Source organism: Pan troglodytes, chromosome X (genome assembly GCF_028858775.2).
Source record: "Pan troglodytes isolate AG18354 chromosome X, NHGRI_mPanTro3-v2.0_pri, whole genome shotgun sequence".
Classification (NCBI taxonomy): domain Eukaryota; kingdom Metazoa; phylum Chordata; class Mammalia; order Primates; family Hominidae; genus Pan; species Pan troglodytes.
The window spans coordinates 127,541,885-127,569,880 of NC_072421.2; the positions used below are offsets into that span (position 1 = coordinate 127,541,885).

Below are 27,996 nucleotides of genomic sequence, written 5' to 3' on the forward strand. Positions count from 1 at the left end.
CAAACCCTCTCCTACTACCAGATGAGTAGAAATGACTTTATCACTTTACCTAGCTGTCACCTTGAGGGGTGGAGTGAGCCTGGCCTTAGAGGACTGGATAAAAAACTGGAATATAAATGCTGAGGTCAATGTCCAGGAAGGACTAGCCCAGGGTGGCTTCGAATGGAGGGACAGGTTTAATGAAGCAAGAGGATGAGAGGTTAGTTCACTGGGGCAGATGACATTGAAATCAATGTCACTTCGTAATTTTGCAGGGGCCTTGTCCCTAGCACCAATGGACACAGGCGACAACGGAGGGCAAAGTACAGTTGTCCCCTGGCATACTTGGGGATTGGTTCCAGGACCACCTGGGAATACCAAAATCCATGCACACTCAAGTCCCGCAGTTGGCCTGTGGAGCCCACAAATCCAAAAAGGTGGCCCTCCCTGTACTCAGGTTTCGAATCTTGAGAATACTGTTAAAAAAAAAAAAATCCACTTATAGGCCGGGTGTGATGGCTCATGCCTATAATTCCAGCATTTTGGGAGGCCAAGGCAGGCAGATCACCTGAGGTCAGGAGTTCGAGACCAGCCTGGCCAACATGATGGCGTGGTGGCAGGCGCTCTGTCTCCCAGGTTGGAGTGCAGTGGTGAGCCTATAATCCCAGCTACTTGGGAGGCTGAGGCAGGAGAATTGCTTGAACCCAGGAGGCGGAGGTTGCAGTGAGCCAAGATCGCGCCATTGCACTCCAGCCTGGGTGACAGAGCAAAACTCTGTCTCAGAAAAAAAAAAAAAAAAATCCACATATAAAGTGGATCTGTGTGGTTTAAACCCATGTTGTTCAAGGGTCAACTGTATTATATCACATATGGGTCAAGGGTAGAGGCATTTTCTGGGTGATGTAGCAGGAAACTCTCACATTCCATGGTGGCTGATGACTTGGTGTGGTGACTTACACTCTTAAGTACCTCCCAGGTGCTGTTGCAAGGTGGGGTTCCTAGCCATAGGGCTGTGTGCCTGTGAGGTTATTGTGCAGGCAGGTGACCCACTCAGTGAGACCCTCCCAAGGCCATGGGTCAGAACAGCTGTAAGCAGCCTGAGGCTTTGGACCTCTCTGCCCAGTTGCCAGTCCTCCTGGGGACAGGCCAGAACTATGTGATGCTGGCTCTAGAAGCCTTGCTGCCTGGTTCGGGGGCCTGGTGGTGGATGGACACAATCACCTTGGCTTCCCCGTAGTGATATTGTTCCCTGAGGTTCAAGCAGCTGTGCAAGAAGCTAAGGGGATTCCTACAAATGAAGGTTCTGGATGGGCCTGCAAAAAAAATGGCTGAGAAGGTGATCTTGATACCTCTCTCAGCTCGGGGCCATATTCTTGTATCTTTGGCCAAGAACCCTGCCCAGCCAGGCCTCCTGTCATGAGAGCAGGGGCCGGGCGCGGTGGCTCACACCTGTAATCCCAACACTTTGGGAGGACGAGGTGGGTGAATCACTTGAGGTCAGGAGTTCAAGACCAGCCTGGCCAACATGGAGACACCCCGTCTCTACTAAAAATACAAAAATTGGCCGGGTGTGGTGGCTCACGCCTGTAATCTCAGACTTTGGAGGCCAAGGTGGGCGGATCATGAGGTCAGGTGGGCAGATCATGAGGTCAGGAGTTCGAGACCAGCCTGGTCAATATGGTGAAACTCCATCTCTACTAAAAATACAAAAATTAGCCAGGCGTGGTGGTGCAAGCCTGTAGTCCCAGCTACTCGGGAGGCTGAGGCAGAAGAATCACTTGAACCCAGGAGGCAGAGGTTGCAGTGAGCCGAGATCACGCCACTGCACTCCAGCCTGGGTGACAGAGTGAGACTCCATCTCAAAAAAACAAAAACAAAACAAAACAAAAATTAGCCATGCATGGTGGCGGGCGCCTATAATCCCAGCTACTCGGGAGGCTAAGGCAGGAGAATCACTTGAAACCCGGAGGCAGAGGTTGCAGTGAGCCAAGATCACGCCACTGCACTCCAGCCTGGGTGACAGAGGAGACTCCATCTCAAAAAAAAAAAAAAAAAGAGAGAGAGCAGGGTCCCACTTTTCCCTGTCCCCTCTCACTCTATGTCCCCCCTAGGACAAAGAGGAACCAGTTCCCTCCAGATAGGGCCCCGCCGCCCCTGAGGGGAGTACCTGCTTGTCCACTCCTGCAAGCTGGAGTGAATACGGCTTCACAGCTGGTAGGGAGAACGCCAAGGAAACCTTAGAAACAACATCTGGATGTGCACCTGGGCTTCTGCCAGCCCCTCCCTGCATCTGCAGCACAAACCCAGGGCCAGGGTTTGGTTACAAGCCTGGCTCAAAGCTGGCGGCACGTGTTTGGGTGGAGGGGGTGGAAGCGCTTGAGGTTGGTGCCAGCTCAGGGTGAGCACTTGTGGGGTTGGCAGTGACCTGAGCCGCTGGTGGGCCCAGGGTGGTGGGTGTGGCCACTGTGGTCTCAGGCATGGCCTGCTGGGGGAGGGGCAGTGGGGCGTGGGTGCTTGTGTAAAGGTGGGCAAGATTTTCTTTTGCGCTCTCTGATACCACTTCAAGTTGCTCCCCCTGCTTCGGGAAAAGGAGGACCAAACAGTAAAAATGACAAGATGACAGGGTGGTGTGCAGGGAAGGTGGCAGGGATGTGTAGTTCTGGGGTGCGGGCTGTGGGATTGCTGTAGCACCAGGCCCTGGATATAAGGTATCTCCTTTTAGTCTCACACTACACCGTCCCTGCAAAGGAGCCAGTAAGTGGCAGAGCCGGGGTTTGAACCTAGCTTTATTTCCAACTACTACACACAATGAACTTTGTTTTCAGTGAAATCTGCTTTGGTAATAATTCTGTTTTAACAGTTTCATTTGAAAAACAGTAGAAGTGAGGCTCAGAGATTAGGTAACATGATCAAGGCCACCACTGCCCAAGAATGGAGGCAGAACTCAAACTGGGGCCGGTGTGACCTTGATCTTGAAGTCCCTGCTTTTTCCTCTGTCCATGCTAGCAACCATCTGCTAGGATCCCTAGCTCAAGGCTGGCTCACAGCTCTCCACTTCGAAGCTCAGAGCCCCTGTGGGGCCGCTTCAACAGAGGCTTCCCAGGCTTGTGTCCCAAGCCCCTCAAGGACTCAATGTCAACCCAAGCTCCATCTAGTAAGTCAATTCTAACTTCCATTGGTGACCATGTGAGCTCCTGTGGCCAGCTGCGGAGAAGGAGTATTGTGGAGGGGGAGCCTTCCAGCTCTGATGATGTGGAGGCCGACTCTTCCTATAAGCTCTGCTGTTTCCAGAGAGTTCCTGGCTCCAGACCTCAAGTAGCCACAGCATGGTCCCTGCCCCATAAATATACACTTGCTCTTGGCTTACATATAATGTAAGTCTGGGCTCTTATCTTGGGGTGTTGGTTCACATGTTTATTCAAATATTTATGGAAAGTCAGCCTTGAACACCTCATAGGTGCCAGGCCCAGGGCCAGGGGACTAATCACGGGGCCCACCCTATTCTCTGTGGTAGAGTCTCTTTGTATCGAAGTTCCCAGTAAGCTCGGTAGCCCATCTGCCTAAACAATATTGCTGGGTGCTCCACCCCCTCAAAACATGTTTGTAGCAAGTTATCTTCAAAATTGAGGCCCAAGGGTTGGGAGAAAATTGGGAGTGAATACTAATGGATATGGGATTTCTTTTGGGGGTGATGAAAATGTTTTGGGTTTTGTTTTGTTTTGTTTTTGAGACAGAGTCTCACTCTGTCGCCCAGGCTGGAGTGCAGTAGCACGATCTCAGCTCACAGTAACCTCTGCCTCCCGGGTTCAAGTTATTCTCGTGCCTTAGCCTCCCAAATAGCTGGGACTACAGGTGTGTGCCAGCCACACCGGGCTAATTTTTGTATTTTTATTAGAGATGGGGTTTCACCATGTTGGCCAGGCTGGTCTCAAACTCCTAGCCTCAAGTGATCCGCCCACCTCAGCTTCCCAAAGTGCTGAGGTGATAGGCGTCAGCCACCATGCCCTGCCTGGGGGTGATGAAAATGTTCTAAAATGGATTCTGGCGATGGATGTACAACTCTGAGAATAGATTAAAAACTACTGAAGTGTATGCTTTAAGAGGATGAATTATATGGTATTTGAACTATATCTAATAACTATATCTAATAAAGCAGTTGTCTTTTTTTTTTAACTGAGGCCCAGAGAAGGGCAGCGGCCCACTGAAGGCCATGCACAAGCTAAGGTCCTCTGGTTGATGGCTCCAAGGCTGTTTCCTCCTCCCAGCCTCCCTATAATCCTAGGCAAGGGTAAGTACAGGGTCACTGAGTATGCATGGCAGGTCCAACCTTATGCAAGCTGCTTTCCTTGGGGTAAGCAGTGGAAAACACTTCCAACTAAGGACTTTAATTTCAGGTCTGCCATTAATGTGGCCAAGTCCCTGCCCCTCTCTGGATCCCAATTTCCCCATCTGTAAAGTGAAGTAGGCGAGTTTGGTAATCTTTTGCTAAAGGCTCAGCCAGTTCTGAAACTCTGAGGTTCTAATTAGAAAGTACTGCAAGGGGCCGGGCATGGTGGCTTGCGCCTGTAATCCTAGCACTTTGGGAGGCCGAGGTGGGAAGGTGGCTTGAGGCCAGGGGTTCGAGACAAGCCTAGACAACATGATGAAACCCATCTCTATTAAAAAAAAAAAAAAAAAAAAAAAGCAGCCGGGTGCGGCGGCTCACACCTGTAATCCCAACACTTTGGGAGGCTGAGGCAGGCAGATCACCTGAGGTCAGGAGTTCAAGACCAGCCTGACCAACATGGAGAAACCCCGTCTCTACTAAAAATACAAAATTAGCTGGGCGTGGTGGTATATGCCTGTAATCCCAGCTACTTGGGAGGCTGAGGCAGGAGAATCTCTAGAACTTGGGAGGCAGAGGTTGCAGTGAGTCGAGATCGCGCCACTGCACTCCAGCCTGAGCGACAGTGCAAGACTGTCTCAAAAAAAAGAAAAGAAAAGAAAAAGAAAAAGAAAGGAATAAAAGCGAGCACTGTAAGGCAGAATAGAATGGAGTGTCAGATACGTGGCTCTCCTTTGGGTGCTGCAGGAGGCCTTTGACACAATTAAGTGTTCAATAGATGCTCCTCACTGATAGTGATGATGAAGATTTTCCCATGAGAGTCAAATTCTCTATGACAATCCTTCTGTTGACTGTCTCCATGAGGGGCAGCTCAGTTCTGATTTCGCCTCAGCAGTGCTAGGTGGTAGAGCAACCCATAATAGAGACCCATTGATCATGTCCTTTGGAGATGTCAGGAACCAGGTTCTTGGCCTGGCGCCCAGGCCAGCAGCCCCACCTTGCACTGAGCTTGCCTTCATGGTGGAGGGAGTGATCCTTGATGGCCACCAGCCTAGCCCCCGCTGGACAGGGTGTTTCCACATCAAGCCCCACTTCCTGCAGCTAGGCCTGGGCTCCGGTTTCCCCCCTCTCCTGCCATCTGGTCGCCTGCCCTCTGCCCCCTCCCCTTGCCGGGTGTTTACAGGCTGCCTTATCAGCCTGGGGAATCTGGGCCTCACCCAGCCGGCTGCCCCCGCCCTGCCTGGCCCAGACAGCCTGCCCAGGGCCCTACCTGCTCTTTCGTCACTACAGGCTCCCGCAGCCCGGAGCCCCCCTGAGCCAGGGGGTGTGGACGAAGGATTGCTGCCTGGCACAGGCCCGCAGTGCCTGGGGCCCTGCCTGCCAGAGCGAAACCTGAATATTCGTAGTGCTTTATGCAGCTTGCTCAAGCTGGAGAGGGCATGCGTTCTTTTTAAATTGTACCTTCTCTATCTGCAGGCTATGGAGACAGGAATGAGACGTGGTGCTGCTAAGGAAGCTAACTTTGACCTGGAGTGCCTCCTCGGCTCTTCTGTACTTAGCCACCCAGAGATGACGGTGGGTAGCTCTAGGCTGAAAGGCACTGCAAGTCCAGGCAGATATATTTGTTTTTTACTGGAGAGCACTGTAAACACTCTAAGCTAAAGGTGGGGCTGAATGAGGGGCTGCAGGCTGACTGTGATGGAGGAGATGAGGCTGGGAAGTCCTTGGGCACAATCTTGGCCAATCCATACCCAGGCTTCTGAGCCTCATGGGTCCCAAGCTGTCTGTGTCCATCCCACCCTGGGATCTATGCACCCACCCAAAGGCTAGGATGAGGCCAGAGCTAACCACTGAGTGAGCTAAAAGATTATCCCCCAGGACAGAAGGGCCTAGATTTTTCCATCAAATGTGTTTGAATCACAAAGGGAGACAGGGACGGAGACTGGAAGCAAATGAAGATGCTGAGGGTGACAGATTTCCCTTCCAGCACTTTAGGCTAAATTTCTGAAAGTTCAACCTCTGACCCACCTGCAGGCAGGCCCTACAGAGACAGGGCCTGCATGCCAAAGCTGACCAAGCCCCAGACTAGGCGTCAAAGCCACAGTCCAGACTGGGCTCATCTTCCAGGGGCCTCCATTTTGTTCACTGATAAATCACTTAAAATGTACTCGAGGCAGTAGATTGCAACATTCACATTTAAGATCAAAAGTCATACTTCCAAGAAATTTTAACTGTCCTTCTAGGTCTCTAGAATACAATTTTCAGTAGTTTGGGAGCACTTGGGTGGGAAAGTTTGGAAAAACTGCTAAGTCAATTTTGCCATTAATGGGCTATGTAACCACAGGCACGCCACGTCACAGGGCTCTCGCAGCCTCGGGCCTCCCTCCCTAGAGATTTCATGCTATCCAGAGCTCCACGCAGGCTTATTGACCATAGTGGCCATCAGGGCTCCACATTTCTTCCCTCTATCGAAACGTTCAGGCCAGCCAGGCGCGGGGGCTCACGCCTGTAATCCCAACACTTTGGGAGGCAGAGGCGGGTGGATCGCCTGAGGTCAGGAGTTCGAGACCAACCTGGCTAACATGGTGAAACCCCGTCTCTACTAAAAATACAAAAATTATCTGGGTGTGGTGGTGGGCGCCTGTAATCCCAGCTACTTGGAAGGCTAAGGCAGGAGAATTGCTTGAACCCAGAAAGTGGAGGTTGCAGTGAGCCGAGATCACGCCACTGCACTCTAGCCTGGGTGACAAGAGCGATACTCCGTCTCAAAAAACAAACAAACAAAAAAACCAAAAAACTGATATTGTGTTGTGTCATCTCTCTCCTTAATAGATTTTCTTTTTTCTTTTGATAGAGTCTCACTCTGTTGCCCAGGCTGGAGTGCAGCAGTGCTATCTCGGCTCACGGCAACCTCCACCTCCCAGGTTCAGGCGATTCTCATGTCTCAGCCTCCCAAGTATCTGGGATTATAGGTGCGCATCACCATGCCCTGCTAATTTTGTGTTTTTACTAGAGACGGGTTTTGCCGTGTTAGCCAGGCTGGTCTCTAACTCCTGACCTCAAGTGATCCACCCGCCTTGGCCTCCCAAAGTGCTAGGATTACAGGCATGAGCCACCGCCTGCCTCTTAATACATTTTCATTTAAGGAGACCATCTGGAACTAACATGTTTGAGCCTGAGAAGGGGCTCCAGGGCAAGTGGTCACCTGGTGGGGCCAACCAGCAGGTGAGCTATAGAGTGTTTCTCAGTGGTTCTACCTCCTGTCACCCCAGTAGCCATGGAGTGAGCTGGTCTTCACCATCTGTACCCCATACCTGTGGGTTCTGTTAGGAAGCTATATGGAGTGAATGTGAAAATCCTTTGGAAAGCTAAAAACTAGGCCTGGTGCAGCAGAAAGCCCACTTGACTGGGAGTGAGGAAGATCAAGTTCCAGTCTTGGCCCAGCCTCTGCCTAGCTCCTCCCTCAGCTTCTGAGCTGGCGCCAACTCCTACTCCAGGACACACATTGACATCGATGGCTGTGACCACACCAGCCAGACTCGGCAGAGCCTTATGTCCAAACTCATCTGCTCAGTTTCCAAAGGTCCTTCACAGTCTGACCCCACCCTACCTACTCCAGCTTGTTTCCCATGATTTCCCAACTTAAGCCTGGGCTTGAAGCCCAGTGGTCTCCTCATGGTCCCCTGAGGGAACATTCCAGGCTCATTCACGGAGTTTCTCAGGCCTGCCATGCCTTTGCTGCTCCTTTTTGGCTAATCAAATAGTGCCTATCCAGCAAGGGCCCAATCACATCCACCAACCCCATGGAGCTGGTTGTACCCTCATAATTACGGTCTGCACCCATGGAACCCCCTTCTCTAAGCCCCCATGACCCTTAAATTCTACCACAAGATTTATTAATCCCACAGGGTCTTGAATTGCCCTTTAATTATTTCATGTGTATCTCTTGTTTCCCCAACAGGTAGTAAAATCCACGGGATCAAAGCCCATTTCATCTCCTGACTAACACAGGTTTGGGCATTCATGAATGAAGTTCACCTAAATTCTCAACAAGAGTGAGATCTCTAGAAATGAGACCACAGGTCCTGATAGATCTTAGGGCTACAGACTAGGGGTAAGGTAGCCATAGAGTTGGGCAAATGTCTCCAGGGCTCCAATGTTACTTTTCCTCTCTTGCTCCAGGCCTCTGTTAGGGACAAGATGTATTAGCTAGAGTCATTTATTCTAAGTGGCATTGAGAAGGCAGTTGATGATCAGGTCATCACCAAAGCATTCTGTCTTTGTACAAAACCACAATGTTTCCACCCTGGGGTTATTGGTTGATCACTGAACCCTCAGGAAAGACTTCATTCTGGATCAGGTCTAAGAAGTAAAGTGATTCAAGAAAACAGGGGTATGAGGATAACTATATGAGGAAAAATTTTATTTAAAGAAGCCTTTTGTTTTCTGGACAGACAAGGCTGAGCAAGAATATGATTGGCATCTATAAAATGATGTATGAGGCAGATAGTCATGGATTTATTCACCAAAAATTGGTAATAAATGAAGAGCAAATAACAAATAAGTAGTCCTATTTTACAAATGCATAATAAAGTTAAGTAACTTTTTAGGCTAAGAATATCAATTAAAAGATAAGCATCATCTAAAATAATGGTAACATAAGGAACAAACATGATTATAAAATAAGATTTAAAAAACAAGCCGGGCGCGGTGGCTCGTGCCTGTAATCCCAGCACTTTGGAAGGCCGAGGCGGGTGGATCACCTGAGGTCGGAGTTCCAGACCAGCCTGACCAACATGGAGAAACCTCGTCTCTACTAAAAATACAGAATTAGCCGGGTGTGGTGGCGCATGACTGTAATCCCAGGTACTCGGGAGGTCGGGAGGCTGAGGCAGGAGAATCGCTTGAACCCGGGAGGCAGAGGTTGCAGTGAGCCGAGATCGCGCCATTGCACTCCAGCCTGGGCAACAAGAGGGAAACTCCGTCTCAAAAAACAAAACAAAACAAAACAAAACAAAAACAAGGCCAGACTGGGCGCAGTGGCTCACGCCGGTAATCCCAGCACTTTGGGAGGCCAACGCCAGTGGATCATTTGAGGTCAGGAGTTTGAGACCAGCCTGGCCAACATGGTGAAACCGCGTCTCTACTAAAAATATATTTTAAAAAAAATTTAGCTGGGTGTGGTGGTACATGCCTGCAATCCCAGCTACTTGGGAGGCTGAGGCAGGAGAATTGCTTGAACCCAGGAAGCAGAGGTTGCAGTGAGCTGAGATCGCACGACTGGCACTCCAGCCTGGGCGACAGAGTGGGACTCCATCTCAAAATAAAATAAAACACCAAACATATTTGTTACAACAAAAATTAACGCAAGTGGGATAAATGTAAATATTAAAAGAAAATGTTATGGACAAGTCAGCCCTAAAAATCACATGAAATCGCAAAGGACTTAAACTAGCCAAAAACAACTTCAAACAAAAGCAAAGTTGAAAGGCTAATACTACCTGATTTCAAGAATGATTATAAAGCTACAGTAATCAAAACAGTTGGTGTTAATGTAAAGAGAAATAAGTAGACCAATCAATGGAATTGAATAGAGTGCAGAAATGGGCCCACATATAGACAATGGTAGTAGACTGATGATAGCTTTTTCAAAAAATAGTGCTAGAATAATTAGATATTCATATGCATAAAGAAAAAAAAGGCTGGGTGCAGTGGCTCACACCTGTAATCCTAGTACTTAGGGAGGCCAAGCTGGGAGGATAGCTTGAGGCCAGGAGTTCAAGATCAGCCTGGGCAACATAGTGAGAACATACCTCTACAAAAAAAAATTTAAAATTAGCCGGGCATGGTGGCACACTCTTGTGGTCCCAGCTACTTGGAAGGCTAAGGTGGTAGGATTACTTGAGCTCAGGAGGTCAAGGCTGCAATGAACCATAATCATACCACTGCACTCCAGCCTGGGCAACAGAGCAAGACCAAGAAAAAGAAAGAAAGAAGAAAGCAAGAAAGCAAGATAAAGATGAGAGAGAGAGAGAGAGAGAAAGAGAGAGAGAGAAAGAAAGAAAGAAAGAGAAGGAGGGAGGGAGGAAGGAAGGAAGGGAGGGAGGAAGGAGGGAAGGAAGGAAGGAAGGAAGGAAGGAAGGAAGGAAGGAAAAGAATTTGGATCCATACCACTCAACGTACAGAAAAATTAACTCAAAGCAGACCATAGACTAAAATGTAAAGACTAATATTATAAAACCTATAAAAGAAAATATGAGACAAAATATTTGTGAACTAAGGCTAGGGGAAGAGTTCTTCGATACAGCACCAAAACTATGACCCATAAAAAGAAAAATTGAAAAGTTGCACTTTCATCAAAATTTAAAATGTTTGCTAAAGTCAAAAGACACTGAGAAGGGGATTAAAAGAAGCCACAGACTACGAGAAAGTATTTACAAAGCATGTATCTGATGAAAGTCTTGTATCCAAAAAATATAAAGAACTCTCACAACTCAACTACAAGAAAACAAACAATTCAGTTTAAAAATGGGCAAAAGATTTGAACAGACACCTCAACAAAGAAGACACATGGACAGCAACTATATGAAAAGATGTTCAACATCATCAGTCAATACAAACATCATCAGGAAAATACAAATTAAAATCACAATGAGATACCACTGCACACTTATTAGAATGGCTAATTAGAAGTGGTCATCTAATGAGACAGGTGTTTTCTGTGCATAGATTCTCATAGAATTAGCAGAGCTGAACTAGCCTCTGTTATCCTCAGGGGGCATTATAGGAAAAAGATTAGCTCCTCATTCTATGTCTAAATACCTCCTTGTTATCGGGTCATCAGGAATTTCGGGAGGTTAAGAATAATTGCCACCCTCCCATCCCCCAAAGCCTAGCAGTTCTAACTGAGGGGTGGGGACCAAGGGACTGAGTGGAGTGCTTTACTCAGGGGTGGTCCAGTTTATCCTAGGCTGCCTGTCCCTGCGGGTGGTCACAGGCTCCTCAAGCAAACACAATCCAGTCAATAGCAAATGGAACCTCCAAGTTACTCTCTGGGAGGCCTCTGGAAGGGCACTGGCCCCCAGTCCCCTGGGAGCTCTTCTGGGCAAAGGCAGTGCCCCAGCCTCAACTCAAGGCCTCTGGGCATTGGCCCAGAATGGACCCATCATCTATTCTAGTGAAGGATGAGAGTGAGTGGTAGTCAGCCAGTTGGCTCCCAGAATTTTACACTCAGTAGGATAATAACAACAATCTGATGATTGCTAAATAGTTCCCAGGAGTACAACGTTAGGCCTTCTCTCAAAGAAACTAACTTACTCTTATTTCTGCAGTGAATGATGCTCAAGATGAAAATGGTGAAGGACTAAAGAAGGCAATGTTAATACAAATATTAACGATTTGAGTTTTGCTCTTCACTACAGCACTGCCTGCCATTCAGTATATTACACACACACACACACACACACACACACACACACCTTCTATTACATCCTTTCCCTATCCTGTGCAATGGCCGGGTTAACAAAAAGCAGAAAAACCTGGAAAATCTCCCTCTTAGTTTCAGAAATGGGTGTGGCATGCCCTGCCCGCATTGCCGAAGAAGTAGTTGGTCCCTAGAGCCTGGCAAAGTCAAGGGTGTGTGAAGGGGAAATGGTGACAACAATAATAATAACTGTCACAGGAATAATAATAACAGCAGTGAACACTTACTGGGTGGGTACTATATGCCAGGCACTCTGCTGAGTGCTTTATATGCATCGTCTCATTTAAGCTTCACTCCAACCCTGTGAGATGGGCGCTGACTCCCAGAGTGGTTAAGTAACTAGCTCAACAGCAAATAGTCACACAGCCAGTAAGTTTGGCATATAAATGTAGAGAGCCTGTGCTCTTCCTCCTCTAGACAATAACGTGTATTGGGAAGGATATTGGGTCACACTGGAAGAGGAAAGGAAGCTTCAGGAGAGTCAGGTGTTCTGAGAGGCAGGAAGTGCCCACACTGGGCCAAGAAAATGACCCATCAAGAAGGTGGCAACTTGGCTGGGTGCGGTGGCTCATGCCTGTAATCCCAGCACTTTGGGAGGCCAAGACAGGTGGATCACCTGAGGTCAGGGGTTCGAGACCAGGCTGGCCAACATGGTGAAACCCCGTCTTTACTAAAAAATACAAAAAAAAAAAAAATTAGCTGGGCATGGTGGTAGGTGCTTGTAATCCCAGCTACTTAGGAGGCTGAGGCAGGAGAATTGCTTGAACCCGGGAGATGGAGGTTGCAGTGAGCCGAGATCACACCACTGCACTCCAGCCTGGGCGACAGAGCAAGACTCTGTCTCAAATTAAAAAAAGAAAAGAAGGTGGCAACTCAAGGGAAAGCTTGCTCAGCCTCTACAAGCTGCTTAGCTTGCTTCTTGTTAGCCTCTCTGAGAAATGTTCTGGCACTTTCCCTTGCAGACCGTCCTGCATGAAACACCCTTCCCTGCTCCCTGACCCTCCTCCTCACCCTGGAAGCAGGCTGGGGTCTCTTTGCCGAGAAACTCACCTTAGGGCATGATTTCCCAACCAAGAAGTCAGGGCCCTCTGGTATGTCCCTTTGGTGTTGAAATGTGCTGGGGAGGAGGCAGGGCAGTGAGAGAGGGAAAATGATGAGTGTGTGTATGTGGCAGGGGGATGTCCGGGAGTTTTTTATCCAATTAAACCCAACAAGGGCCAAGCTTCCTCCATGTCCAGCCTTGGGAGACACAGAATCAGTGGAAGCAATATATGGCTAGTCCTTAGCGGTCTGGGCAGAAACACATGAAACTCTACATTCTTCATTTCCCAGATGGTGGAGTGGGGAACAATTATGAAAATCTCTTTCCTCCACCTGAAGCTCTGGGCTTCCAGAGAAATCCCAGAACCCTGGGGAAAAGATGGGATCCAGCCAGCCTGAGACTGCCATGAGCACATGTGGCATGTCAGTTTTCCTGTCATTTAAGTGCCCTACGTCTCCCCTGCCATCTCTCCCACTCCCCAGGGGCGTGTGTGTGTGTGTGTCTGGTAAGGGAGGGGTTTCAAATGAAATCCCCTCAGCTTGGGTGGCAGGCTGGCCAGCCAGTTTATATCTCCCGGAGTGGAGACAGGGGTTTGCACTGAGCCACCCACACTAGCTGACCTGGTCTTTTATGTGACACACATTTGCCAAACAATCATCCAGGCTTCGAAGGTCAGTTCGTGGCCAGGGAATAGAGAGAAAGGCGTCTTTTCTTCCTTTTCTGCTGAGCCAAATCTCCCCCTTGCTTCCCCCTCTCCCCCCTTCAAGGTCTAGCCTAGGCCTGCATCCCTCACAAAGCCTTCCCTCCCTCCTCCAGCTGCTGCTGACCTCCAGTCCCGGCTGTGCTGGCCTCTGCTCCAACAAGCACAATTAGCACCTGACCAGCCACTGGCCCGGCTGCTTGTCCTCGCCTCTGATTGTTTCAGTGTCTTAGTCATCTCTTCCCCAGCGCCTCCTTCTCTCATCTCCCCCACGGCGCCTAGCATCGGTTGGGCACACAGTAGGTATTAATAAATGTCTGTTGAATTGAAACTCAGCAGCCCCTATGAGGTCAGAACCCTCATAAGCACCCCAACCAGCAGTTTCTTGGCAACCAGCACTGGGGCCCGAGCTACAGGGCATTAGCAGTGTGGCTGCTATTACAGGACACACGAGGCTCAGCGGCCAGAGATTTGCAGGCAGGTTGGTGTTGATGAGAAAAGCCCCTGACCCCTAGGAAAGCGCCTATGGGATTCTGGGTGCCTTGCAGGAGTTTCCTTTCTCCCCTGCAGAAGTAGTTTTCAGTCTGAGAACCACAAAAAGAATAAATTGGAAGAGAAGCCAGAAACCTCTTTGCAGCTTAGAAATCCAGGAGAGATGCCAAGCCCGGGTTGGGGTCAGGCCCTACCCTGAGGACAGAAGGCTGCCCAGGGCCTTTCCCAGCTCGGTGGGAGATCCTGGGGAGACAGGGGGCATGGCAGACATGACCCCTTCCACTGCAGGGGGCTATAGGGATGTTTGGGGGGTGTCCCTAAGAAATGCCATCCTGCCCTGGAACCCAACAAATGACATCCTGCAAGATTGCCACCTGTAGCTCATGCAGAAACCAGTGTCCCAGCCAGGAGCAATGGCTCACGCCTGTAATCACAGCACTTTGGGAGGCCAAGGCGGGCGGATCACCTGAGGTCAATAGTTCAAGACCAGCCTGGCCAACATGGTGAAACCCCGTCTCTACTAAAATATACAAAAATTAGCTGGGGAAGGTTGTGGGCACCTGTAATCCTAGCTATTCAGAAGGCTAAGGCAGGGAGAAATGCTTGGGCCTGGGAGGCAGAGCTTGCAGTGAACCGAGATTGGGCCACTGCACTCCAGCCTGGGCGACAGAGCAAGACTCCATCTCAAAAAAGAAAAGAAAAGAAAAGAAAAGAAAACCAGTGTCCCTTTCCCTCTCATTCACCCAAATCCTAGGGTAAGACTCTGTGTGTGGGGAGGGTGGGAGGTGCATCTAGACCAGAATCTGGCCAGGGTCTTCAGGCAAAGAGAAGCCCCCAAGTCTAGGGTGCTTGATCCCCCACACTGGCTCAGGAATTTGATCCTGGCTTCCAATTACAATTATTTATATAGATGACGTATCCCCTCTCCCTGACCCCTTCCTGTACCCCTGCTCTGACTCCAGCCCACACGAAAAGGTACACACAATCCCGGAAGGCAGGTGGTGTCTTCCTCACATCCATGTTTTCCTCACTGCCACTTCGTTGGGGTCTGGTACTAGGACCGGCTCTGAGCAAGTGTTTGCTGAATTGAATCTGAGTTTTAGGCGCTGCATTAGGCAATATCGTAAGGGCAGCTAGCACTTACTGTGTGCCATGTGCTGTTCTAATAAGCATCTTATATGTATTCATTCATGTATTTGATCCTCACCAAAGTGTTATAAAGTGGTCTCATGTGACAGATAAGGAAACTGGGGCATACAATTGACTGGGATCACATAGCTAGTAAATAACAACGCTGGGATTTCAACCTAGACAGCCAGGCTTTAAGAACTGGAGGTAGCTGGGCACAGTGGCTCATGCCTATAATCCAGCACTTTGGGAGGCGGAGGCGGGTGGATCACCTGAGGTCAGGAGTTCGAGACCAGCCTGACCAACACGGAGAAACCCCATCTCTACCAAAAATACAAAATTAGCTGGGCGTGGTGGTACATGCCTGTAATCCCAGCTACTCGGGAGGCCGAGGCAGGAGAATCACTTGAACCCGGGAGGCGGAGGTTGCGGCGAGCCAAGATCGTGCCATTGCACTCCAGCCTGGGCAACAAGAGTGAAACTCCATCTCAAAAAAAAAAAAAAAAAAAGAACTGGAGGTAAGGAGTTCAAGATTACAGTGAACTGTGACTGTGCCACTGCACTCCAGCCTGGGTGACAAAGTGAGACCCTGAATTAAAAAACAAAAACCAAAAAAAAAAAAAAAAAACAACACTCTAAACGCAAAAACAAAAACTGGATGTAAAATTACATTGCGGGGGTAGGGGATGTGGAAAGGAAGAAGGCCAAGCTTAAGAGCAGAAGAGCAGAGGTTTCCCCAGGAAAGCAAACTCCTCAGCCTGTGTCTAGCTGGGTCTGTGTGACACAGGGCCTGATTTTTGCAGGATGAGGGGCATTTTGGACATGCTATCAATCAGGCCCCTAGAGACAGACCACAGCACCCTCTATTTTAGATCCCAATATATGCCAGAGAAGACAGAAGCCACTGTGTCACCACTTAGCACTAGGTGAGGGAGAGTGGATTTTGGGCCCCTAGGTTGTCCAGGGGTGGGCGCCAGTTCCTGAGCAACCACCAAGCAAACAGTGCAGCACAGGGAGGAATGCCAGACATAGTTGCAAACAAGCCACTCCTTCGGCTCACAGCAAGAGGCTGGGTGAGGGTGGTAGCATGGAGCCTACTTCATGGTCCCCCCCACCCCTGCCCCCAACAAGAGATCCCAGGCTCTGAATCCAGCCCCAGAAACAACCAGATGCAAGGTAGCCTCTTCCTCACACCAGCTGGCTGGGATAGGAAGTCCTCCCTGATAATCTTCACTGAACTCCAGAGAGCTCCCCCTACGCTGCTCCTGTACTGGATGCACTGAATCTGAATTAATGGTTGAGAAAGCACTTTATAACCAGGAAAACCCAGTGTAACTAACTGCAAGGAAGGACTGGCATTCTTGCTGGACATATGTGTTCCCCGGGCATTTTCAGTGCCAAAGTCTCCCCAAAGGGAAGAGCTAGAACTGTTCCCTTCACCCACCTCCAACCTGGCACTCGGGCCAGGGGTCAGCTGGCAGGGGGTGAGTCCCCAATGGGCGTGCCCACCAGCTGTTGGGGCTGAGCAGTGGTGGTTCAGGCCCTGGGTTGGTGACCTCACTTCCGCTCCTACCTCCCCACCTCCCCAGCACTCCTCCCATTTGAGGCCCCACCAGGCCAAAATCGAGAAGTCCAAGGTTAACTGTTCCTTCCCACTTTAAGAGCTAATTAAAATAATTAGCCACAATGAACTGTCAAACATTAACCAGAAGAGGCTGCAGGACCAGACAGGCCTCTATCACAGGCCGAGGGATGAGGGGCAGGAATCAAATGGCCATCAAATCCCTCAGCTGGGGTATGGTGCGGGACGGGGGCGGCCCAGGAGGACCTCGCTGAGCCGAGGTGCCAAGGGGTCAGGAGGTGACTCTGGTCAGGAAGGTGATGTGCAGGCATACGGTGGTGAGAAAAGGGAGTCAGGGTTAGGGTGCGGTGGAGGAGCCAGGAATTCATAAAGCGGTCACCGCCTCAGCAGTCCCTCAAGCCTCCAAAGCAAGGCGCTGGCGTGAGGGGACCCCGCACGGTACGGCTGCTGAATCCCCTAGGCGGCGGCCCAGGAGGGAACCCGGAGGCGGGAGAGTCGGGGAGAGCGGGAACGCGGGAGCGGGAAGGCTGGCGGCTGGCTCACACGGAAACTCCGGCCCCTGCCAAGAGGTCTCTATTTTGGCGATCCAGTTCTCCAAATCATAGGTCTGCGTGCGCGTGTGTGCGTGTGACCCTAAAGCCCTGGCCCCAGAAGCCCCGGGGGCAGTCGGATCCATCTAGCAGCTCCGCCGCGGTCCGCCCCACCTCCTCTGCCCTCGGGCGCCCAGCTTCTGGGGGCCCGCTGTCATGATTGGCCCCGTCACGGAACCCAGGCTGCCGGGGGCGAGGGAAAACAGGGGCCCCTACCCCGACTCCCCGACTCGGGGAATCCATTCCACTTCCATCCCGGGATCGGGAGCCCGGGTTCTCCAGCACACGCGCGGCGGGGCGACGCCAGGGCGGCTCGCGACACGCCGCGACTCTCCCGCCCTTCCCTGGGCCCCCAGCCCCACGCCGGGGCCCCGGCGCTCTCGATTCCGCCCTCAAGCAAACTTTTCCAGGTCCCCGAAGGCTCGAAGAACCGGCGCCATCGACGTACCTGAGGCCGAGTGGCTCACGGGCCCAGCTCGGTCGCCGGGCCGGGGTCTGTCTCCGTGGTCCCCGCTCCGTGGGCCGAGACGCGGGTCCCCAGCCCCGCCAGGCCGTCCTCTCCCCTCGGAAGCCGGGCCGGGCGAGCGGCGCCGGGAACTCGGCGCCGGCGAAAGGAGAAGTGGAAGTTGAGCGCGGCGCCCGGTCCGTCCCCGCGGCCGCCGGGACCGCCGTCCCCCGCCCTCCTCCCCGCCCGCCCTTCCTCCCCGCCCGCCTGCCCCCGCCACCCCGCGCCCGTGACTCACCTCGGCGCCGGGGCAGGCTGGTCCGGGCGGGCGAGGCGCAGGGCTCTCCCACACTTCGCGCCGCCAATGGCAAGTTGGAGGGAGAGATGCAAATACCAGGTGAGACGGCGGCGCCCCTGATAAAACGGGGCGGGGGGCGGGGTGGAGCGCGCGGGGAGCGGGGCGGACGCCGGGGAGGGCCGGGCCAAGACACGGGGCGGCAGGGGCGCCCGGGGAGGGGGCACGAACCGGCGCAGACCTGCACCGAAACGAGCGAGCGAAAGGGGAAATTGCACTAGAGACACACACGTCCCCGCAGGCGGCGGCTGGGGCGGGCGCGAAGGAGGCAGGGCGGGAGGGAGGGAAGAGCCGGAGGGAGGGACCGACGGGAGGGACCGCGGGCGGGCGGGCGGGGTGGGGGAGGGACGAGGCATCTCGGTGGAAACAGCGCCCCTCCGCCCCGGCCCGCCCGCCGCGGTCGCCAGCACGGCATGGGGAGCCGTGCCAGGGGCCCGCGCGGCCTCTCCTTCCCCTCGCGGCTCGCTCGCGCCCGGGAGACCACGAGGCAGGGCGCCCGCAGAGCCCGCGTCGTGCGCCGCCGCCCGGGCGGGCGCTCCCCACTCTGCTTCTAGCCAGCGAGACTCCGAGCTCTCTGCTCGTTCCGCGCCCTTCCCGGTGCGAAGCCCCCATACAACGGCCCGCAGAGAAATCCCTTCCCCGCGGACTCGGGAAGGTTTCGTCCAGCCCTCTCGGCCCGTGCAAGTGGAGACTTGCTTGACGCCTTTGGGCCAAGCCCTGCGCTCCACATTATTGAGCTCCTGGGGTGTGCGGGCCCCAGCGGGAGGGCGGGCCGTGCGGCGGGGGAGGCCGCGAGATGCCCAGAGGATACAATTTTGGAACCATATGCACGACTCCGCAGAATCCTGGGCGGAACACCTGGGGTGACTGGAGAGTTTCGGCGACTTCTTAGGGAAGTCGAGTCTAGGACTCCTGCGGGAAGTTGGGGTGGGGGACGCTGGCAAGATATGAGTCAGGGGAAGGGCTAGGGGGAGAGGGGCTGGCCCAGCAAGTGCAAAGAGAGCCAGAGTTCGGGTGCTGGAAGAAAGCCCATGCCTACCTTTCTTCCCCTGTCCAAAGCCAAGCTGCTCTGCTCCACGCGCCCACTTGAAAGCCACTCAGGCACGCTCCCCTTCTATCTCCCCTTTGCCCTCTCTGACCTGCCTCAACATCAATACCGCCGCCTACGTGGGTCTGCTGATAGGAGGCTCTGGAGAGAGTGCGCTGGGAATTGTTACTCTGTATAGTTCCACGTGGCCTTTTTGGGGGCGGGGGCAGCAAGGCCTAAGCCTTGGCAGAAAACATCAAGACTGAAGGAGCCCCAGGGGATGGGGCCTTCTAAAGGGCTTGAGGTTGAAGGACCTACTCAGCCTCCAGCATCGGCCTGCTTCTCCTGCCTTAGGAAAGGATCATCTCAGGCGCAGGACTGGGGGACAGGAGTGGTGGTGGATGATGGCCACAAAGGCAGCTGCAGATTACAAGTTCCCAAGGAAAGATCCTGTGGCTGGACTGGGGCGCCGGCCCCTGAGACCTCCTGGATACTCAGAATCAAGTCCCCAAAACAAGCACTTTGTCTTTTCCAAGCGGGCATGCTTTTCCCAGGGGATTCCAGATCCTGGAGACACACAGTTCTCTGCTGGCCTCTCATCCACGAGGGTCCCCCCTCAAATTTGGGGTAGGTTCCAGATGTCCCTAAGCCCTCTTTACCTTGACTTTGAAATTCACGAATGGACAGACACGTCTGCACACGCGTGCACACACACACACACTTTCCCATTTTGCTAAGAGCTCAGTGGTCTGTAACCTCAGACAGACCTGGGTTCCTATTCCAGCTCACTATTTACCAGCTGTGTGACTTCGGGCAAGTCACTTAAACTCTCTGAGCCTCACTTTTCTTCTTTAAAACAGAACAAAAACAAAAACTAGGCTGGGTGTGGTGACTCATGCCTGTAATCCCAGCACTTTGGGATGCCGAGTGGGGTGGATCACTTGAGGTCAGGAGTTCAAGACCAGCCTGGCCAACATGGTGAAACCCCATCTCTACTAAAAATGCAAAAATTAGCCGGTGTGGTGGTGCATGCCTGTAGTTCCAGCTACTCGGGAGGCTGAGGCAGGAGAGTCACTTGAACCTGGGAGGCAGAGGTTGCAGTGAGCCGAGATCGTGCCACTGCACTCCAGCCTGGATGACACAGTGAGACTCCATCTCAAAAAAATAAATTAATTAAATAAATTAATTTTTTTATTTTTGTTTTTTATTTTTATGGGTACATTGTAGGTGTGTGTATTTATGGGTTACATGAGATGTTTTGATACAGGCATGCAATGTGTAATAATCACATCAGGGTAAATGGGGTATCTGTCACCTCAAGCATTTCTCCTTTCTTTGTGTGTTTTCTTTTTCTTTTTTTTTCTTTCTTTTTTTTTTTTTTTTTTTTTTTTTTTTGAGATGGAGTCTCGCTCTTTCGCCCAGACTGGAGTGCAGTGGCGCGATCTCGGCTCACTGCAAGCTCCACCTCCCGGGTTCATGCCATTCTCCTGCCTCAGCCTCCTGAGTAGCTGGGACTACAGGAACCCGCCACCATGCCCGGCTAATTTTTTGTATTTTTTAGTAGAGGCAGGGGTTCACTGTGTTAGTCAGGATGGTCTCGATCTCCTGACCTCGTCATCCGCCCGCCTTGGCCTCCTAAAGTGCTGGGATTACAGGCGTGAGCCACTGCGCCCGGCCTCTTTCTTTGTGTTATATACAATCCAGTTATACTCTTTTAGTTTAGATTTTTTTTTTTTGAGACGGAATTTCACTCTTCTTGCCCAGGCTGGAGTGCGATGGTGTGATCTCGGCTCACCACAACCTCTGCCTCCTGGGTTCAAGCGATTCTCCTGCCTCAGCCTCCCGAGTAACTGGGATTACAGGCATACGCCACCACACCTGGCTAATTTTTGTATTTTTAGTAGAGATGGGGTTTCTCCATGTTGGTCAGGCTGGTCTCAAACTCCTGACCTCAGGTGATGCGCCTGCCTTGGCTTCCCAAAGTGCTGGGATTACAGGTGTGAGCCACCGCGCCTGGCCCTAGTTATTTTTAAATGTGCAATAAATTATTGTTGACTGCAGGCACCCTGTAGTGTTATCAGGTACTAGATCTTACTCATTCTAACTATATTTTTGTATCCATTAACCATCTGCACTTCCCTGCCCCCAGCCTCACTTTTCTTATTTTTAAATTGGAGACAATATGAACCTACCTCCCAAGGCTGTGGCAAGGACTGAATGAGATAACAAATGTCTATGGCAGTGTCTGGTGCCCAGTAAGTCTTCAATAAATGTTAGCTCTCTTAGGTGTCATGTTCATCTTCATTTCCCTTTCTCAACCCAGCTCTCAGGAGAAAGTATGACAGGGCCAGGGCTGAAGTTGCTTAGGACTAATGGTGGATCCCTCCCGTAAGTGAATGTAGTTTGAACCAAGGCTATAGCCTCAAGGCAGCATGCAAGGAGAGGTTTTCCTTTTGGGAAGGGCAGGAAGAGAGGTCAGCACTGCCAACCAGCTCATGGTGACTGGCCCTAATGCCTGCCAGCGCCCTGCAGCCCACGGCTTGTGGGAATCCCATAAGTTCCCACCTTCCCCAGCCTCTCAGAACTAACCACAGCCCCATGATCTGCGCGTTGCAGCCAAAGCAAGCCCCACCCCCCTTGATGAAAAAGGCTGACCTCGCCTTGGGGAGCCGTGGGCCACCTGAATGACCTTCCTGGCTGCCCTTCTCCTTCCCCACACGGCTTGCCGCTCTTCCACCTACCTGCTGGGTGAGCCCAAGCCAGGTGGGGCCAGCCAGGCTGAGATCACCACTCTCCTGACGACAGCCACACTGTTTCTACCAATGGCTCATTCCCTGACTTGGCAGGAATTCCCCTTCTCGAGTTGCCCATGGATGCCCAGCCTGCACCATGAGCGGAGCACTCCGAGCCTTTCTCCTTCCAGCCCTGCTTCCCCCAGTCTCCAACCCTGACTGGGTGGTCTCGGGTCTCAAAACTTGAGTCCTGCAAGGAGCGGGAGGGGCCTCTGTGTTGCCCACAGCCCATGTAGTTCCACCTCCCTACTTGCACACTCAACTTGCCCTTCCACTTTAACAGCTTTCAGAGCCCCTCTTTGTCTCCTTTTTCTTTTTTTCCAGAGGCAAGGTCTTGCTGTATTGCCCAGGCTGGAGTGCAGTGGTACAATCATAGCTCGCTGCAGCCTCCAACTCCTGGGCTCAAGCGATCCTCCCTCTCTTTGGCCTCCGGGGTAGCTGGGACTACAGATGCACACCACCATGCCTGGCTAATTTTTGTGTTTTTTGTAGAGACAGGGTTTTGCCGTGTTTTCCAGGCTGGTTTTGAACTCCTGGGCTCAAGCGATTCTCTCACCTCGGTCTCCCGTGATTCTCTCACCTCGGCCTCCCAAAGTGTCGGGATTACAAACATGAGCCGCCATGCCTGGCCTTTATCTCTTTTTCTCAAGCAATGCCTGATAGCCCATGTTTTCCTGCAAATCACCCCAGGTTCTTTGGAGATGATGAGGTGGCTGATTTCTCCCTCCCTCTGCTCACTTAACTCCTTGTCCTCAGCAAATTCTATTCAAACTTGTGGGCAGAGCAATATACCACAACGCCACAGTTTCTGTGGCCAGAGCCCGAACATATCACCATAGACACATACTAGAAAAGTTGCCTATTGGCCAGGCACAGTGGCTCACGCCTGTAATCCCAGCACTTTGGGAAGCCGAGGCAGGTGAATCACCTGAGGTCAGGAGTTCAAGGCCAGACTGACCAACATGGGGAAACCCCATCTCTACTAAAAATACAAAAATTAGCTGGGCGTGGTGGTGGGCGCCTGTAATCCCAGCTACTCTGGAGGCTGAGGCAGGAGAATCACTTAAATCCGGGAGGCAGAAGTTGCAGTGAGCCGATATCACGCCACTGTACTCCAGCCTGGGTGACAGAGAGAAACTGCCAAAAAGAAAGAAAGAGAGAGAGAGAGAGGAAGGAAGGAAGGAGAAAGAAAAAAGAAAGAAAGAAAGAAAGAAAAGGAAAGTTGCCTATCAATTAGACTTTTGGAATGAGGAGTGTATTCAAAAGCTGGGAGAGAGGTTATGGTGTTAAAGGAAGCCTCCCACCTATAAATCTGAGAAACCCCCTATAATCCTTCCTATAAAGCCAGTACTCATTCTTCTGTTGCATTCAATAACCCCAGGTTTGCATCTGTTGGGTTTACATGACAAGGCCATGGGTATCCAAGTGGCACACAGAGATCTCCAAGTCAAGGTTGTGTCTGGTCAGCATAAGCAGTGTTTGTTCTAAAAAGCTTGTTGAATAGCTGCAAAACAGAATTCCTTTCTTCAAGCAGTGCCTGATAGCCCATCATGTTTTCCTGCAAATCACCCCAGGTCCTTTTTTTTTTTTTTTTTTTTTTTTTTTTTGAGACAGAGTTTTGCTCTTGTTGCCCAGGCTGGAATGCAATGGCGCGATCTCGGCTCACTGCAACTTCTGCCTCCCAGGCTCAAGTGATTCTCCTGCCTCAGCCCTCCTACCTCAGCCTCCCGAGTAGCTGGGATTACAGACGCCTGCCACCACGTCCAGCTAATTTTTTGTATTATTTTTATTATTTTGAGACGGAATCTCACTCTGTCATCCAGGCTCGAGTGCAGTGGCGGGATCTTGGCTCACTGCAACCTCCGCTTCCCGGGTTCAAGCGATTCTCCTGCCTCAGCCTCTCAAGTAGCTGGAACTACAGGTGCGCATCACCATGCTCAGCTAATTTTTGTATTTTTAGTAGAGACAGGGTTTTACTGTGTTGGCCAGGCTGGTATCGAACTCCTGACCTCATGACCCACCCGCTTCGGCCTCCCAAAGTGCTGGGATTACAGGCGTAAGCCATCGCGCCTGGCCACCCCAGGTTCTGGAGACAAGGTGGCTGGTTTCTTCCTCCCTCTCCTCACTTAACTCCTTGGCATGTGGATCTGTGTGCAACATGGGCTGGTTATACCAAAGCTTTTCTTCACAGATGACGGTCTGTGGCCTTGGCCTGTACTGGGGATGGAGGTGGACTCAGGTTAAAGCACAGGCACGCAGATGAGAGGGTGGAGTTGGTAGCCACTTCCCAGATCACAACTTTCATCTGCACCACCCTCATAGGCTGGGAGACATGCCTGACTGGGGCTCTTGGAAAGCCACTCGGTCCCTGCAGCCCACCCTGCTCAGTTTACAATCATTAAAACAGTTATACATTGGCCGGGTGCTGTGGCTCACGCCTGTAATCCCAGCACTTTGGGAGGCCAAGGTGGGCGGATCACGAGGTCAGGAGATCGAGACCATCCTGGCTAACACGGTGAAACCCTGTCTCTATTAAAAAATACAAAAAATTATCCGGGCGTGGTGGCGGGCTCCTGTAGTCCCAGCTACGCGGGAGGCTGAAGCAGGAGAATGGTGTGAACCTGGGAGGCGGAGCTTGCAGTGAGCCGAGATTGTGCCACTGCACTCCAGCCTGGGTGACAGAGCAAAAGACTCCATCTCAAAAAAACAAAAAAACAAAAAACAGTTATACATGTCTCCTCCCAGCACCATGAAAGCCCCTACAAAACTTCAGAAGATCACCGGCTTTCACTTGTCTTCGAGCTGGACAGCAGCTCAGGAGGGCTGGCTGCCTGGAGGGGATGATGCCGACACAGGAGGCGCTGCTGGCTGTGAGTAGGTGCTCACCCTGAGCGTGGTGGCTGCTGGGAGGCACTACCCCTCAACCCCCGACAGCTGGGGAGTGGGCCTGTTGTTTGGGAAACAGATTCCGTGTTCTTCAGGAGGGCCCTCTGGGATGGTGGGAAATTTGGAGGATGTGGGAGATGGAAAGACCCAAACCTGTGGTTCATTTGAAAAGAAAAAAAAAAAAGTGAGGACGAAGTGGCTTTAGGCAGAGTCAGCAAATGAGATGAGGGCAAGCCCCCTGGAGTCTCTAACTCCACTGATCCCCAACTCCTACCTTGGAGCCAAAGCTCAGCCTGCAAAAGTCCCTGGGACCAGGACAAAGAGGCAGGCACCTACCCTGGGCTCCTATCAGAGGCAATGCAGCATCCAGGGGTTTGGGGCTTCTGTCCAGTGGTGCCAGAGTTAACCCCTCAGCCATGAATATCTGCTGGCCCAACACCTGTCCTGTGTCGTCTCTTTGACCTCTGATGTGTCCTCAGAGTGAAGCTGGGGAGGCCCTGGCCTTAGCTGATCTCCCCACAGCCCGGTGCAGGCGGACCAAGATTGTCAACACAGGGAGGTTTTGCCGGAGTGAGCACAAAGTGAATTTCTGCAGGCCCTTGAGTGTGCTGGGGGATGGGGACACAAGTAGCCATCAAGCTGACATCTCTTCCTCAGATGGAGAAGAGACCCAGGGGAAGGGAGGGGCCTCCAGTCACACTGCACGGGGCTCTACGTATTATATAAAGTGAATGCCACTGCCCGGAAGTGTGCAAGCAGGTGGCAGTAAAGCCAGATTCAGGAGAGTTGGGGAGGGCACTTGGAGAGGAGAGATCAGGAGGGGCTCAGACTGGGACACCACAGGGGACCATGGGGCCTGGCCCCAGATATCCAGGACTAGGGATGAGGTAGGATGGGGGATTGTCTATGAGGGGAACTCATTAGCCCCCAATTTCATCCACTCTGCATCCTCCCAAGGGGCAGGCCTGGGCTGAGGTTTGTACCAGGAGGTAGACAATTCTGCTCTTTGGGATTGCCACAATCCACTGGGAAGTGAGGACAGGCCTGAAACATTTGCTAGACAGAGGCATAGCAGAGGCCCAGTGGAAATGCAGCCACTCTTCAGTTTCCCCACCCTGCCCCCACATCAGGGTTGAGGGTTGTTGTTGTTGAATGCAGAAAAATATAACAATGTATATAAAGGTGCAGTATGAGTCACTTCACGGAATGTCTAGGCCCCTTTGCTGGCAGCAAACAAGCTTTCCAGCCCTCTTTTGAGGAAGCCATCCAACTCGGCGGCTGCTGCTGGTTTGTGTGTGTGAGGGTGTATGAGTGTGCATGTGGGTCTGTGTGCAACATGGCTCTCTGGGCCTTGCCTGCCTATGTGCGTGTCTGTGTGGGTCTCACAGATGTGAGTGAGGGCATAACTGTGTTCGGGGTGTGCATGTGTGTGCATATGCCTGTGTGTGTGTGGGCTCAAGTCTTGGATGTCGGGTCCCCTCGCGCATGCATGTGTGTTCGTGGAGGGCATGTGCACATGTCTGTCTGCAAAGCAGTATGGTATGTGAGCCTGTGCGTCTCAGGATGTCTACGTGTACATTTTTTCCTCGTCGCTGCCAAATTATCTTCCCATCTCTCCCCTCACGAAGAGAAGGGCTGACCGAGGGGAGCTAGCAGTCCAAGACGGAGATGGCCAGGGACGGGAGAGGGGCTGGAGGGAAACCAAAGCAATTCCACTCTTCAGAGGAATGTGTCAGCCAAGGATGAAACTGAAACCGAGACAGCAGCTCAAAGGCACCAGACCCTGGGATCGTCCAGGGGCTTCGGTTCCTCCCACTCCCCCACCCCCTCCAGCCAGCTGTGGAGATTAGTCAGCCCAAAATTCCCATCCCTGCAGCCTTAACTTGGGGTTGAGTTTGTGATACTGAGTTAGAACTTGGACCCGTGGTTAGCACGTGACCCCATTAGCTCCCATTATCACATTAACACAAATTAGTTTATCAGATCCTCTCCTGGTCACCTACGGGGGCTTGGGGAAGAGCTCACCGCTCAGGTCCTGCTCTGGGAGAAGAAGCCAGCGCCGTGGCATCAGGAGAGGGCAGAGGCTGAGACTGCAGGTCACATTGGGGACAGAAAGAGGGGGCAGGGGGACGTCAAGCTTTGCTGATCTGATCTTTCTCCTCGGTGGTGCTCTGGGAGGAGACACCTTGGGGAGGGGTCTGGTAGAAAGGAGGGGGCTTCCAGGAATAGCTGGGCACCGCCCTGTAGGAAAAAGGCCCGGGCTCTGAGGTCTGGGCGGGAGACAGGCGGTATTTCTCCTGGCACACAGTGAGACCTGGGAACGTTTAGGATCCTTTGGATTCCCCCCGCCCCTTCCCTTTCTTTATGGGAAGTCTTTAGATAACTTTCTCAGATGGTTTTGCACACCCTGAAAGCAAGAGAACTGGATGGACTGAGAGGGGAGGAGAGGCACCCAGAATGCTAACACGGGGTGCAGCTTTTATTTCTTGGCACAGAAAAGAGGGACACACTCTGCCCATAGATTTTATATGTCAAGTTGTATCACAGAAGTGGCCACTCTAGCTTCTGGAAAGGGCGAGGTTGGAGCCCTCAACAACTTTTCCCCACAGGTTCTGGCCACAAGGTTATTTTTGTGCCTTGATATTCTCAATATGTTAACTAAACAGCCACCTCATAACCACCAAGCACCACGAGGATGTCCAAGGCAGCATCATGGCTTCTAGAGCTCAGGGCCTGCAAGGAGTTAGGACACGAAGTTCTATCTATGAAGACAGAGGTTGCAAGTTTGAGCCCCAGATAAGCCCTTAGTTTTTTGTTTTGTTTTTTGTTTTTTGTTTTTTTTCTTTTTTCCTTATATAGCTGCAGAAGACCGGATTGACAAGCACGGAACACCTAACTGTCCCTCTAGATCCGGACTTAAGCAGAGCCTCTACCTCTCATGTCGGCCGAGCCGAGTCTCAGGCTGCGCCCCAGCCTTGGCCACAGTCTGCATCCCTGTGCTGGAGATGCGTTCTAAGTCTCATGGGAGCCAGGCTAGAGAGTGGCTGTTCAGGGAAACCCACCCCCAACGCCCCAGACACGACTCAAAGTTTCCATTCTACTGCCTGCGGGTCAAGAGCGCCATCCCCAGAGAGCAAAGACCGCCCGAAACTGCAATTCCTTTGCTGAAGT

The 27,996-nt window shown here is 51.9% G+C and overlaps 2 protein-coding genes across 8 annotated transcripts in view; one reads left to right on the plus strand and one right to left on the minus strand.

Annotated features, from left to right (window-relative positions):
* ELF4 (E74 like ETS transcription factor 4) overlaps nucleotides 1-19,311 on the minus strand; it is a 46,887-nt gene extending 27,576 nt beyond the window's left edge. For 2 of the 7 annotated variants that reach the window (XM_016943871.4, XM_016943873.4), the window contains exon 1: nucleotides 17,769-17,906. The gene's annotated coding sequence lies outside the window, so the exon portion shown is untranslated. Of the gene's footprint in view, nucleotides 1-17,768; nucleotides 17,907-18,063; nucleotides 18,382-19,159 lie in introns of those variants that run through there. The other 5 variants (XM_054676868.2, XM_063804228.1, XM_063804227.1 and 2 more) reach the window with 5 other exon arrangements.
* LOC134809305 (serine/arginine repetitive matrix protein 1-like) lies at nucleotides 1,052-19,956 on the plus strand. Its single transcript, XM_063804238.1, has 6 exons — nucleotides 1,052-1,212; nucleotides 2,091-2,193; nucleotides 2,986-3,294; nucleotides 17,191-17,347; nucleotides 17,503-18,162; nucleotides 19,502-19,956. The coding sequence occupies exons 1-6, from the start codon at nucleotides 1,052-1,054 to the stop codon at nucleotides 19,882-19,884; spliced, it is 1,773 nt and encodes a 590-aa protein (XP_063660308.1). The 3' UTR covers nucleotides 19,885-19,956.
* The last annotated feature ends 8,040 nt before the right edge of the window (nucleotides 19,957-27,996 follow it).